A 14848-nucleotide genomic window follows, 5' to 3' on the forward strand; every position below is an offset into this window, starting at 1 on the left:
AGCTGAATTCACTTTGAGGCAGAGATCATTAGTCTGAAGATGCACTGAAAGCGAAAGCAGTAGAGAAAAACTGCACTTTTTTAATTAAAAAAACAAATTGGAAAACTGATATTTAGTCCAAAAAGGTTTAAAACTGAATGATAAAAACATAAACCTAAAGGTGCCCAAAGCCTTTAAAGTGTAGCTCTGCTGAAGTTTAAAACTGAAGACAGATGCTGACAAAAAGTTGGGTTAGGGGGCATTCACTAGGCTGTAAGGCCCTGATTTATCATACATTCACTCCAAAATTCTGGCATCAAAAAGTTACAAAGTATGGCTTGCAACTTTTACACTCACTTGAGCAAAATTTTGCGACTTTTTGGATTTTTACACCACTCACTCCAGTTTTGTAAAATGGGTGGAACAGTGGGCGTGGTTAGCTATGTTAATGAGTTTCGCTCCAGATTTATCATTGCGGCTTTTTTTTTTAAGTCACAAAAAGTCGCAATCTTACTCCAGGAGGAGGGTGGAGTAAGAAAACTGGAGTAGCTTCTCTAGACAGAAGAGTTAGGTTTAAGGACAAGCCAAATTTATCAAACAATTTGTGACATTTGATAAATGTGGCACAAAGTACTCCAACACAGACTCAAGCAAAAGTGACTTCAGATATTCTCCTTATGATAAATTTCCCCCTAAGTCTTTCGTGATCTGCAAACCATGGAACTGTTAAACACTAATATCGGCTGTGCGGACCCACCATGGAGCGAGCATATGAATAGCTGCTGCAAAAGATAGATGTCCTGTATGTCACAACATGCGGACCAAAGAACCATTGAAGTCGATGGATCTGCACCGTGATGCGGTGTGCACACGGCCAGTGTCCGTGTTTTGAGGATCCGTGTAGGAATACATCCTTGGCCAGTTGCTGAAGCAAATAATGGATGACCTGCCTAGGTGCGTACACCTCACTTGCTTCATGGTCATCCATACTCCCACCCCTGCAGCATCCCCTGTCGTCAGTTTTAAACTTTGGTTTATATAATTCTGGAGCAAAGCTTCAAGTGAACACAATGTGGCAGATACCACCTGTATCTACGAAATTCCACAGAGGTGGAAAAAGTGCTGAAACATATGGCATTACTGTCCAATTTTCAATCCAAATTCTCTGCATCAAGATTATTTCTCAAGAGTGGGTAGTACGGTACATGTTCCTGTGACCAGATGATATTTCCGAGCATTAGTCTAGCCCACATCCACACTCAAGGAAATTTTCCAGAACTAGAAACACAACAGGGGAGATTTCCTGATCAGTGCCAGAATTCTGCTGTAATTTGTGCCAAAAAAACCCCAAAACAAAACAGAAACCTGACGTACATGCCTGCAACACATTTGTTAAGTGATTTAGACACTTTCCGACACTGTTTGCAACTCATCCGATAAGGGTCTAAATGTGATCGTGAGCCAAAAAATGTGTCAATTTTATGGGCATCAATTAAGTCGACAAATAAGTGGTGTAAACATGGCCTGATGAAGCAGCTGATTATCAGTACGGAAGTGTTCCTTCACGACAAATGTCTGCTCGTCAGTGGGGGTGAAGCACTGTATGAGGGTGAGCGATGGCTACTGCTATCACTCATCCCCATACAAATTCATTGTTTCTGGGGAGCAGATTATTCTCTACACCGCACAACCTGCTGCCCAGAAACTATGACTTCTGTGTCCGCATGAACGATTGTTTCATCAGATGAAAAAGCGTTTTGATCGTTCATCGGGTGATCAGCACGAGCTTTAAATGGGAAAAATAAATTGGAAATGAGCGTTCCTACGAACGTTCATCCTTGATAATCTACCCAACAATCGTGCAGTGTAAAGCCTGTACTAGACTGGCAGATTAGCTACCAGATTATCGCTAACTAGAGTTTGTACGAACGCTCTTTAGTGGTGATCTGGCAGTGTAATACTGCCGCCGATGTACGAGCAAACACTTGTTCATTGGGCAATTGGAATCTTTCAACAGCTTTAAAAATCATTGTTTGCCGGCGGCAGATTGTACTGTCTAATCACAATCTGCTGTCGGCAAACAACTGGACATCATGAGGACAAGCAGTGGTATAACGATCATTCCTCCCCATACTATGGAGGAGATCGCTGCATGTACTAGCAGTGGTCTTCTCCGCTAATGAGCAGGTGATTGCCGGGAATCTCCTCCAGGATTGCAACCAATACAGCCTTAAAGACACCTTTATATTAGACAGTCTATAGGTAAACCAGATTTACCAGCAGGCATCAGCCACGGTGATAAATCTGATGCAGTTTAAGATTGTCCAGTCGTCTAAGTTCCCACTGTCTTACTTTAGAGAGTCTTAGCAAATGTGCACCAATGTGTAACGAGGATGATGACCTATTCTGTGCCTTAACTTATGCTTATCTCATGGGACCCTGATTTGTGATATTTCCCAATATTGGATTCGTTCTTCAAGCCATAGCACATTCAGATGCACTTGTGCATATATGTTGCATAAGGTGGCAAAAAGCAGCCATGTTTAATGAAACCGTTCACCTCTATAGGTCATCTGATATGACTCTATGGCAGAAATGAGACGTGCCACATGAAGATCCTAAGGTAGATGGAACAGCAGATATCACTGTATCAAACATCAAGTACCACCTAGAGAGAATGCCCAAAATTGTGGTAAGAATTCCCAAATTCCAGTGAATCTCCTTTAATAAACTTGGCACTCGGTGATGAGGTGCTATATAGTCCGTGCAAGTACGGTGCTTCACATTAAAATAAAAAAATCTCTGCTTTAGATAATGTGAAAGAAAAATATGGGCAAGAGTCAATTCCACTATTGGACAAGACAGGTCATACTATAAACTCCGTTCACAAGACGAGTGTCACAGGACACAAGGAGTGCACTAAGATGGCAGTTCGTTCTTTGATTAGTGGGAAACAGCTTGGGAGTTAGACATTTCCATGAATTCATTGTGGCAGTAGCTTTTCGTGGAGTGACTATACCCTCGCAGGCCAGTTTTAAAGTTGGTAGTTCCACTTTGACAGGGCGTCAGTTCACTGCAACACAAAATGAACAGTCGTCAGTACAGAAACGATGGATGAGGAGACATGGTGTGTACAGAAGATCATGCTGAAGCTTAGCATTCAGAGCTCTATGTTTTGTCACAATCACAACATGACACAAGCAGCAAGACAAAGACGTATGTAAAAAAAAAAGTGAAGACCTCAGGCATACAGTAAGCTGTCAGCAAGAAATGCAAAATGATGGCAAAGATATGTATTTTTTCCAGCTGTCTAGCTGAACTCAGTTGCGCTTAATCCTGACTGATAAGCAACTGTACACATGAAGAGGACTGACTCAGCCGTGTAAGGCACATTCAGGGGTGCACCTAGCCTTTCTGCTCCCTGCTCTACTGATCAATCATTTGGACCTGTAGCCTTGGGGCTCATTCACACGATTGTATTTTTGATCCGCATCCGATACGCATTTTTGTTCTATTCTTGTCTGCATAACAGACAAGGATAGGATTGTTCTATTATGGGCTGGACGTTCTGTTCCGCAAAATGGAAAATGCATATGCCCGGTATCCGTGTTTTGCGGATCCACAAGTTGTGGACTGCAAAACAGGCAACGGTCGTGTACATGAGCCCTTACCAACTTAAGGACCTTGACATTTTTTACCTTAAGGACCAGGCTGTTTTCTTGGAAACTTGACATGTGTCACTTTATGTGGTGATAACTTTGGAATGTTTTTACTTATCCAAGCTATTCTGAGACAGTTTTCTCGCGACACATTGTACTTCATGATAGTGAAAAAATTTGGTCGATATAATTCACCTTTTCCGAAAAATTGGAAAAATTAGCCATTTTTAAAATTTGAATTTCTCTGCTTTTAAGGCAGATAGTGATACATCATAAGAGAGTTATTACCTTACATTCCCATATATCCACTTTCGTGTTTGCATCATTTTGTACATGTAATTAATTTTTTTAGGATCTTAAAAGGCTTAGAATTTTAGAAGAAAATGTAAAAAATTTTAAGAAAATTTCCAAAACCCACTTTTTTAAGGACCCAAAAAACTTTTTGGGCAGATTCTCCCTTTTAATTCTTTTTTTCCTCTAACACATAAAGGGTTAACAGCAAAAAAAAAATATATATATATTTATTAACCTGATTCTGCAGTTTACAGAAACACCCCATATGTGGTCATAAACTGCTGTACGGAAACACAGCAGAGCACACAATTTTTGAAAGAAAAACAATCATGTTTTTATGTCTCCATTTTCAGAAAGCCAAATCTTTTTTTATTTTTTGGGCGATTGTCTTAGTTAAGCTCATGTGATATTTTTATAGAGAAGGTTGTTACGGATGCGGCTATACTTAATGTTTTTTTTTTTATATATATTTTGGTTTTAAACAATAAAAACATTTTTGAAACAAAAAACTATGTTTTTATGTCTCCATTTTCTGAAAGCCATATCTTTTTTTTTTTTGGGAGATTGTCTTAGTTATGTCTCATTTTTTGCAGGATGAGATGACGGTTTGATTGGTACTATTTTGGGGTACATACTACTTTTTGATCGTTTGGTATTACACTTTTTGTGATGTATGGTGACAAAATAATCAATTTTTTGGCACGGTTTTAATTTTTTTTATGGTTTTCTCCAGACGGGCTAGCTCATGTGATATTTTTATAGAGCAGGTTGTTACGGATGCAGCGATACTTAATGTTTTTTTTTATATATATTTTGGTTTTAAACAATAAAAAAAAATTGAAACCCAAAAATTATGTTTTTATGTCTCCATTTTCTGAAAGCCATATCTTTTTTATTTTTTGGCTGATTGTCTTATGTAGGAACTCATTTTTTGCGGGATGAGATGACGGTTTGATTGGTACTATTTTTGGGTACATACACCGTATGACTTTTTTATCGCTTTGTATTAAACTTTTTGTGATAAAAAGTGACAAAAAATTGCTTTTTTTTAGCACTGTTTTTATTACAATTTTTTTTACAATGTTGACCGGACTGGGTGGATCATGGTATATTTTTATATTGCAGGCTGTTCTGGACTCGGCGATACCTAATATGTGTGCTTATTATTTTATTTTTCTATTTTTCACAATTTTATATGTCTCTTTTTATGGGAAAGGGGCTTTAATTTTTTTATTGTTAAAAACACTTTTATTTCACTTCTATAATTTATTAATTTTTGTCCCACTATGGGACTTCAACATTTCAGGGTTGATCCCTGTTTCAATACAGCACAATACATTTGTTTGTGCTGTATTGAATGGTCAGTGCCTTACATTGTAAAATGCTGACAGTTGCCTAGGAGACCCATCCCTGGGGCTGGATCTCTTGGGCTTCCGTAGCTGGCACAGGCATCGGGGCTGCCATAGCAACCATCAGGTCCCCGTCACCGCAGCACGGGGACCCGATGGGGATGTACAAGCTGCCGCAAACCCCTGTATGCCACGGTCAACGTGACTGTGGCATACAGCGGGTTAATCCACCGGCATCAGTGTTTTCACCGATGCTGGCAGATACAGCAGGGGCCTGGCTGTCAGTATAAGGTGGGCCCCTGCTGCTAATCGTGGCAGCGCGTGTGGGGCAGCCGTTTAACCCTAGTACGAGAATGCTCATCCTACGGCGTTAAGTATCGGCCAGTTAGGACGAGCATCCTCATCCTAGGTCAGCAATCTGTTAAAAGTAGTCTGTCACCAGAGACCTCCCTATCCATCCCTTAGCATAGACACATAGCTATAGTTCACCTAATGAGTGTTGATCTGAGGCTCTGGTACTGTTACTTTTTCTTAATATGCAAATTAGGCCTTTGGTGCAACAAAGGCGTCACCGTTGACTTCATTGCATCCAATCCCTGCTTCTTTCTGTGGTCAGCCCCTCCTCGCTACTATGCGACTGCATGGGTCTGTCAGTCAAAGCAGTGAGGGAGTGGCTGGCCACAGAAAGAAGCTGAGATTGGATGCAATGAGAGCAACAGTGACATCCACGTTGTTCCAAAGGGCCTCATTTGCATATTTAGAAAAAGTATCAAAGCAGAGCATCTGATCATCAAAGAGAAAATAATAATGGGAACCACAGCTATGTGTCTATCCAAACAGATATGGAGGTTGCTAGTGACAGGTTGCCTTTAAAGAGAATATGTCATCAGAAAATAACCTATTGTTTAAATCATGATTTTACGTTAAACATATTTTTAAGAGCTTTAATTATGTTGTTTTTAATATTCTGTGGTACTTTCTATATTAAACAAAAATCCTAAAAGCCAGTGACAGATAACACCTCTATAGTCCACCATGCACAACAGGTGATGGTCACTGCCGACCTACTCCTCCCCCTCCCTGCTCGGTGACGTCTGCACAGGTCACACCGCATGTCTAAACAACATCTCTCTAAACAACTCAAACCGAATGGCTTCCCCCATAATCATGTACAGAAAATAAACAAAAACAAAAAACTACAATCAAAAAATAAAAAACAGATTAGAAAAATATGTGTCATTATCTGGTATTGAGCAGTAAAAAATAAAGATGATACATTCCCTTCAAGATTTCCTTTTGAGCTAAAATAACTGTAAGGGAGTCTTTGTGTCTATGACTGGGGTTACACAATAGCAGGTGATGTGCACCAGTATGTGTGATTTACATGTGTGTAGTGTAGTCATTTCTTGTAATATAACATGGTATAGCAGCTTCTTATTAATTACTGTGTGCCACATACAGTAATTGGACATACCATAGCATATCGATAACAGTATTACGCTGCGCCAGATGTCAGGTGACACTAACCGCCGTGCTGCCCTAGCATAATTCTTCTATTGCCGTATACTGTGCTCCCTCCATTCTCATCTAGACCCCTGAGGAAGCTGCAGTAGCAGCAGTACATGCGGGGCTTCACCCTCCTGTGTCTTAGATTTAGCCCTGGGCCTCTTGATATTTTCTTTGTATTCACACAAATTTGCCTTTGCTTATGTTCTATTGGATGTAGCATTACCATTATCTTGACTGTATTTTGGAACTTTACTGCCGTTTTTTGATTCCTTTGCTTTTTTAGTACTTTATGACACTTCCTTTCTTGCATGTTAATTGTGCACTTTTTGCACTGTAAAAACAAACTTGGCCTTTTTATATGTAATTGAAGTTTATATTTTAACCCTGGTGTTCTGATCCACTTTTGGTTGTTGTCCTTGGCCCTCGTGTATAAATTACGTATATATTTTATATGTTTTTAGCCCCTTTGGATATGTTCCTTCCCATTAATTTGTAATTTAATACATTTAGCTTTATCACTTATCTTGGGTGTACGTGTCCTTGTATGTATTTGTTCTTTTTTTTTTTTGATATTTATAGGACCATTCTTATCTTGAACAGTTTCCATTATTAACTAATTTATGTATGACTGGTAGTTTGTGCATGAATGATAATGAATGCAAGTGTAACAGTAATAGCGTAATAGTCAGCATGTCAGTGACAGATAGTTTAAGCAAGTGTGACAGGGACTGACACTGTGTGAACAGGGAGGAGTATAACTTTTTTACAGCATTTGGTCCGAAATCTTCTTAAGAATAGGGAATGTACCTGATCAGTGCTGGTCCAACTGCTTTGACCACCACCATTCATGAGAACGGGGGTCCTGTGTTCTCCACATGAATGGAGTGATAGTCAAGCATGCTCCTGCAGTTCCACTCACTGTCAGTAGGACAGTTGAACACAGTCGAGTACAGAGCCCAAGTCCCATAGAAATGAATGAAGCAGCAAGCTATGTGCATGCAAAAATCGATCCCTCGCAGAGCTTAGTAGAAAGAAAAAGAAAAAACTATATACGAGTCTTGGGATGCAAAAACATTTTCTTTTATTTTTTAGAGGGGTTTTTATTGTGCAATAGTAGTAGAATAAGAACTAGGGTATATGTATTTGATATTGCAGTAGTCATACTGACACCGAGAATAAAGTTATCTATGTTATTCATGCCCAAAAATGACTGCCGCTAAATTTATAACGTTAAAAACTCAGTGGTATTATTTCTGGGGTTTTTCAATCAATGAGTTATGTATACCCTCAAAATGGTACCATTAGAAACTACTTGTCCCGCAAAAGAACAAGCCTTCATACGGCTAAAAGGAAAAATAAAAAAATTATAGGTCTTGGAGTGTGACAATACAAAAAGGAAAATGTCCTTGGCCACTAAAGCCCAAAACAGGCCAGTCACTAAGGAGATCTAACCCAATTATCTAGCCAATTATCTAGCCTCATGGTATTTAGCTATGAAGGTTAGTACTGTAAGGTATTACGTTATCAGAGCTTTCAAACTGTTTAGCACAAGCCTGTTACAATTGCCATACATGAATATAAATTGTATAGATGAGACTACTGTTACGATTGCCATACATGAAGATAAATTGTATAGATGAGACTATAAGCTAGAAGACGCAAATTATAAATACTAAGCTGCTTTGTATGTTGCAAGCTCTCAGGGCACTGGATCATTTATGTGGCTCACGTGGCCATTTTCATGCAAAAGAACATGGGACCTTATGACAATGAGCGATTATAGACTTAAGCAACAATCTGTCAAATGGTGTAAATCTTTGTCATTTCTTTGTAAACCAGCACAAATAAAATACACAAGATTTCCACTTTAAAAGAACAGTCTAGTGGCAAACACATGACTTCCATTTACCAACAAACTACTGTAGAAATGTCCAATACATTCCCAGGTAGGAAGAATCCAGTCACAGCACAGCCATGATGGAAAATAGGGTAAGTATAGGAACTAGCCTACTACCTACAGTATATGTGACACTCAAACTTTTCACAAGCCAGCTCATATGACACAACAGTACAGCTCGCCCATGCTGCCTTGGGTTGGACATCTGTAGACAATGCTACTTACTGTACTTGAGCCGGAACTTGACTGGCTGAGTTTATCAAAACGAAATTTGAGGTTGGATCTTGGGGAATTTTTACTCTTTACATCTGTGAGAAGGAGAGATGATCAGAGGTGCACTTGATTTTATTCATTCACCTTATTTCCTTCAGACTATATGTGGGAAGACAGAGTACTATGAATTTACTAGCTACTTATAGAATTTAAAGAGGTATAGTTGATGCTCTTCACACTGTACAAAAATGGTAAAATTCTGCACTTCTTCCTTATAATGTGAGACTCAAACATAATGATGGTTCCTCAGTCTACACAAAAAATTCAGACAGTTCAATGTCCTGATCTTCTGATGAGTTATAAGTGCTTAAAGTTACAGGCCCAAAGAGTCAGAACAACCTCCGAGTTCTCATAAAATCTTTGAACCTGTCTTCTGTTCTTATTCCTCCTCCTAACAGGGATATTATGTGGATCCAAATCATTCTCTATCTTAATGTTCACATATAATGGCCAGAATATTGTTAGTGCTATGTATGTGTTCACAATAGGTTGGATCCATACAATGTTGGCCAGAACACTGTCAGATGTTGTGAGAACCTGGAAATATTGTAGCCTCAGGCTTGCTATAGTAAGATTTATTAAACATAATTAAATCCTGGTTTTCTATTCTCTTTAAAAACTGCTGTTCTGCAAATTTCTGAATTATATACTCTTTGTAATCACATTCTTAGTCTGCAATACCTGGTATAATCTGGATGTAGACTCCTCATGTATCTAGAAAAAAGAGTTCACTTTTTCCCACCTAAGAGCTACTTTGATTACTTCCATATGTCATCCTAAAGAGACATATAGGTTCTTGTTACAACAGTTGCCATAATGTGATTGGATGATTTGAACTGTAGGTTGTAAGGGAACACCCACGTTTTTGCTTAATAAAAAGAATCTTCTGCCATTTGAGGTCGGAAGAAGCTAGACCACCCTTAGTCATGTCTTCTTATTCTTTTGCCCCTAGACTGATTTTTTGAAGCATTGCAAACAACATGATTAGATCACTTGATTAGGAATCATGCAAAAATTCTACCATGACAGACTTCAAGCACTGATAACTGAGCACAGGTCCTCTTAAGCTTTTCAGTTACAGTTAAGAACTTCTATGATTGTTTCCAATATTCAGTAACAACAGCAAAATAATAAAAAGAATGAGTAAAGAGAGAAGACTACATGCACTATAGCTAAAGGACAGTTGGTCATTTGCATGTTATTTCATCTGCATGTCTATGGCTCTTTGTAAACCTATCATGTATCCCATTCATAACATTTAAGCCACCTGCCTCTTATTGTGTAGGACCCCCTTATGCCAACAAAACAGCCCTATCTCATCAAAACATAGACTCTACAAGACCTCTGAAGGCTTCTTGTGGCCTCTGGCACCAGGATATTAGGAGCAAAACTTTTAACTCCCGGTGGGGCCTCCATGGAATGGATGTGCATCAATGAAAGTTCGGTGCCCATGACCCTGTTGCCAAATCGCTGATGGCCCTTCCTTGAACCCCTCTGGTAACTACTAACTAATGCATACCAAAGGAATACCCTGTCATTTTGGAGATATTTTGACCCACTTGTATTATTATGCCCTTGGTGGAGTCACTCAGATCCTTACGCTTGCTCACTTTTCCTGTTTCCAAAATATATCAACTCTATTGAATTAATAGTTTACTTGGTGCCTAATATATCCAACCCCATGATAGCTACCATTGTTTGGAGATAATTTTAGTCGCTCTACCAGTTTTAATGTTATGGCTGATGTATATATATGGAAAAAATACAGCAGAGAGGAATTGTTTCTACACATGGTTAGCTTATACAGGTATTTTTATGGAAGAGATATGCAGAATGCACATTCATGGACTTTTAGCATATGCTGGGCCATTTATATTAAGCAGCATACTATCTATACAGTTCACCCCCTATATTAGCAAATACGAGCAGTACTATAACTCAGATTAGATATCTTGCAGTCTACACTTGTACGATCAAGCTGTAGCTTTACAAGAACTGCCCTATTTTTCTGAATGACTTTGCTGAATATAAAATTCTGCTTCATCTGCTGCCATAAGTTTAATCAAGTCTCCTGTATTCAGTCCTAGAGATATTTGGGGGGGGGGGGGGCAAGGTTTACATCCTGCACTCCAGAATTCTGGCCTCACAAATTCGTAAAATAGGGCTCTTGAGGCTTACTTGCGCTAAAATGTTGCAACTTTGTCACAGGGCGCCAAAGGTGCACTCGGTCTCCCATCAGCCGCAGACCTGCTGCTTTGCTTCGGGAGCGAGGATCTGTGTTTGGCCTCGTTCCCAGGGCGGCTTTGCTAGCTGGGAGGCTCCCTGCTCCTAGGTCTGCCTTGAGTGCTGAGCTGATCACTCGGTGCTCGACTTGTCTGTCTATCGGTCATGTGACGCTGGCCACGTTACATGGCCCTCAGACCCCACTATAAATACAGGCAGCCTGCTGGCCACAGGTTGCCTGTCAATTCTAGGTTCCTGGCTATTTGTTGGACTACTGAATACTTACCTGATCCTGTTCCCTGACGATCCTTTGCCTGCTCCTCCTGTACTGCGCATCCCTCCTGGTATTGTGACCTCGGCTCCCATCTGACTACTCTTTGTGGACTCCTCTGGTACTTCTCTACTCTCCTGGTATTTGACCCCGGCTTCTCCTGACCATTCTTTGCTTAACCCTTTGTACTCTCTTGGTTCTGACTCGGTCCGTTCACGTTCCGTATTTTGTCTTGTCTGTCTTTTCTGCACATATCCTAAGTAAGGGACTGTCGTCCAGTTGTCCCCTGTCCCCTGTGAGGCAAGTAGGCAGGGCCAGGGGTGAGGGTGGAGCGCAGTGGTCACTATCCTTCCCCCTGTGTGTGTGGACGTGACCGTTACAAACTTTTGGCTTTTTTATTCCACGCCCTCCAGTTTTGAAAAATGGATGGTAAAGTGGGTATAGTTAGCTAGGGTCTCACTTAAAATTTATCACTGGGATTGTTTTAAAAAGTCACAAAAAAGTTTAAATTTCTCTCCAGTAAAAAAACTGGAGTTGCATTTACAGACAAAAATGTTAGGTTCAACGATGTACCAAATTTAATCAACAACAATCGATATTTGATAAATCTTGGTGCAACGTACATCAAAGCAGACTCAAGCAAACCTGGCTTCAAATATTACCCTCACATCAAATTCCCACCATAAAGTGTAATAAGGGAAGCACCTGTAGGGCTCCTGCTCATGATTACAGGGGTAGTGGAAGTATGGTTCTCGTGGCTAGGCGACGGGCTGTAGACAAACACCTCCTGTTTGTAGGGTGATGCGTTCAGAGGTTGGCTGCCCTGTGGAAAATGTTTGTAAAAATATATTTAGATCCCTTTTTTTTACTTCATTTAAGGAAGGCAAAGAATAATTGATGGGTCTTATTTACCAGTATAAGGCAATACATACATATATCTGTTATATGAGAAAAACTGCCAGACTGTATCTTTGTACCTCGAGGCAGTCAGATGATTTGTTTCTATGGCTACCAGAACATTTGCGCACATTGCACCATTATATTAAATAAACCCTAGATGTTATAGATTGACTTAAGCCGCTATAGTGGTAAACCAAACATTTTTCTCAGATACAAGCTGACAAAACAATCTATCAAGCTGGCTACAAACTGTAGAAGACATCCTAATGGTTGCGTCAATCCTGTTAAGGCCCAGTGTATGAAGGCTAAACCACTCATGCTAAATACATCATAAAAGTCCCAGTGAGAATGTATTGCTTCTCCAGTGCCATGGGAGTTTCCAACAATATTAAAGCAATATATAATTTTCTTTGCATGTGCTTAGAACATTAAAGACCCATTTAACATTTATCTCCTTTATTAAGTAATCATATAAAAGGGCAAAATGTCATTCTGGAATTATAACGTGATGCAGCTCAGGACCAGTATATGGCTATGTTCACACCTGTGTTGTGGCTTCTATTCATAATGACACTTTTGCCAAGCTGTTGTATGATGGATACCAGAGCACATGATGGAAACAATTGACATACAAGGCATTCCTTCATTTTGTTGGGAAGAATAGCGCTACATGCAAAGTATTTTGCAAAACTATACAATGTTGTAGCTAAGAATGCTCCAACATTGAGAAGTCATTCACTTGGAACTTGGGAGGTGGACCTCAGACATTAAATATGTTCTTAGAAATGAGCAAGCAACTCAAGAATTGTTAATTTTTTGAAAGCTCCCCAAAGTTTTATCTCACCAAACAAGCACCACTCCCCCCACTTGTTTTTCTTTTACAAATGTGTCCTGTAATACATTGGTGCAGAAATATTTTTTTCTCCACACAAAACAATATTTCCATCTTAACCAGTAGATTCATGACATCTGCAGGACACATCGTTCAGGACACACATGAAGGTAAAGCATGTTTCTGAAGATTGTCGTTTGCTCTTTTCTGACCAGACATTCCTAAAGGGGTTTGTAGGCCAAGGAGCCAACAATGACAATGGTGGAATCCTGTGGCCAATTAAAAAAACAAAAACAAAAAAACTCCTGTCCTTGGTCACACCATTTCTGTGACACTGTCCAGTTCTCAGCCGTTTCTGATCCCATGACACGTGCTAGTAGGGACCACTAATGCTAGTGACCAAGCCACTTACAGTCCAGCGGGTAGCAGAAACGGACAGAAGAGTTTTTTTTTTAGTTCCCCACAGGTTACCGTCATTGGTGTTTTTGGTTCTTAGGCCAGATAAGTTATTTATTGTGTATGGCCCAATACTGAAACTTAGAATCCCAACTCCCAAGTTAAATGTACTGTACTGTAGGTGAATACCTGGATGGTATGGCATAACATAGGAGTCACAGCTAACGTAGGCATAAAGTAGAGAGTTTGCCGCTAATATATTAAAGGTGCTCATACATATAAGACAAAGTTACGCAAACTCACCAAATTTGGCAGAAAGTGCTGGTGTTCTACTGTGTATGGTGACCACCCAACTCTCTCCTGACGCCCCCTGGATATCAACATTTCTAGAACTTTGATCCTATAGGATATAAGCCACCACCAGAGAGGCATGGTGGCAGCTTATTCCTCTCCCCACCTTGAAGTAAACATGTACACCCTACCGAGGCAGGAGTGCACGTTGGAAAATAGTTTGGCCAGAAATTGGACAAGTTAACACTTTTCCTAGTGTCAAAGTCCAGTGGTTGCTGAGGGGTATATGACTGTGTCAGGGTGACTGACAGATAACCACACTGGACCTTTCATGGCTGGAAATACAGGTCACCCTAAAAATCACACATATACCTTCACTCTTATGCTGCCCATATAAACCCTATTTTACAACCTGCCAAGAAATACAAATGGTAAAGATGGGTAAATGTATCACTCACCAACCTTATGGGAGATATGTGTCTATAGCTACCCTTAAAAATAACCTCCCCAACATGAAAACCGACTGTAAATATAATGTAAAGTCCCTGAGTTGTCTTTCTGTCCGATCAAGTTATATATCTTTCCTAGTTTCTCTTAGCTTTTCCAATTTCATGAAGCATGGCATATACAGAGTCATATACAGAATTTTTTTTTGTATAATCCAGCGCCTCAATCAAATAAAATTTCTCTCCTCTATATAGAGTCATACACAGTTAATGGCTATGGACACCTTTGGGGCATTTTTTCATTATTGCATTTTACTCATTTTGGGTTAATCATTTTTTCTATTGGTCTTTATTAAAAATGTTCAGCCATTTCCGAGAAACAAGGATTAAAAATCAGTCTGTTTGCAAGCTGTCACAGTCTGTCTTCTTTGAATCCCATCATCTAACGTCTCCTGTGCAGCTCTTATCTCTGATCTCCTGATCTCTGATAAGAAAATGGCTTAAATAAGTGTTTATGAGGACAGAATAA

General features: G+C 39.7%; 1 protein-coding gene across 2 annotated transcripts in view; it reads right to left on the bottom strand.

The window, feature by feature from the left end:
* Window positions 1-578: 578 nt before the first annotated feature.
* Window positions 579-14848, bottom strand: part of LOC122930430 (rap1 GTPase-activating protein 2-like) — a 135062-nt gene continuing 120792 nt past the window's right edge. The window contains exons 19-21 of one of the 2 annotated variants that reach the window (XM_044283833.1): window positions 12160-12277; window positions 8913-8995; window positions 579-3052 (exon numbers count right to left, since the gene is read on the bottom strand). In XM_044283833.1, coding sequence (XP_044139768.1) covers window positions 3050-3052; window positions 8913-8995; window positions 12160-12277 — 204 coding nt within the window. In that variant the 3' untranslated portion in view covers window positions 579-3049. The remainder of the gene's footprint in view (window positions 3053-8912; window positions 8996-12159; window positions 12278-14848) is intronic. The other variant, XM_044283834.1, reaches the window with a different exon arrangement.

Source organism: Bufo gargarizans, chromosome 3 (genome assembly GCF_014858855.1).
Source record: "Bufo gargarizans isolate SCDJY-AF-19 chromosome 3, ASM1485885v1, whole genome shotgun sequence".
Lineage (NCBI taxonomy): Eukaryota > Metazoa > Chordata > Amphibia > Anura > Bufonidae > Bufo > Bufo gargarizans.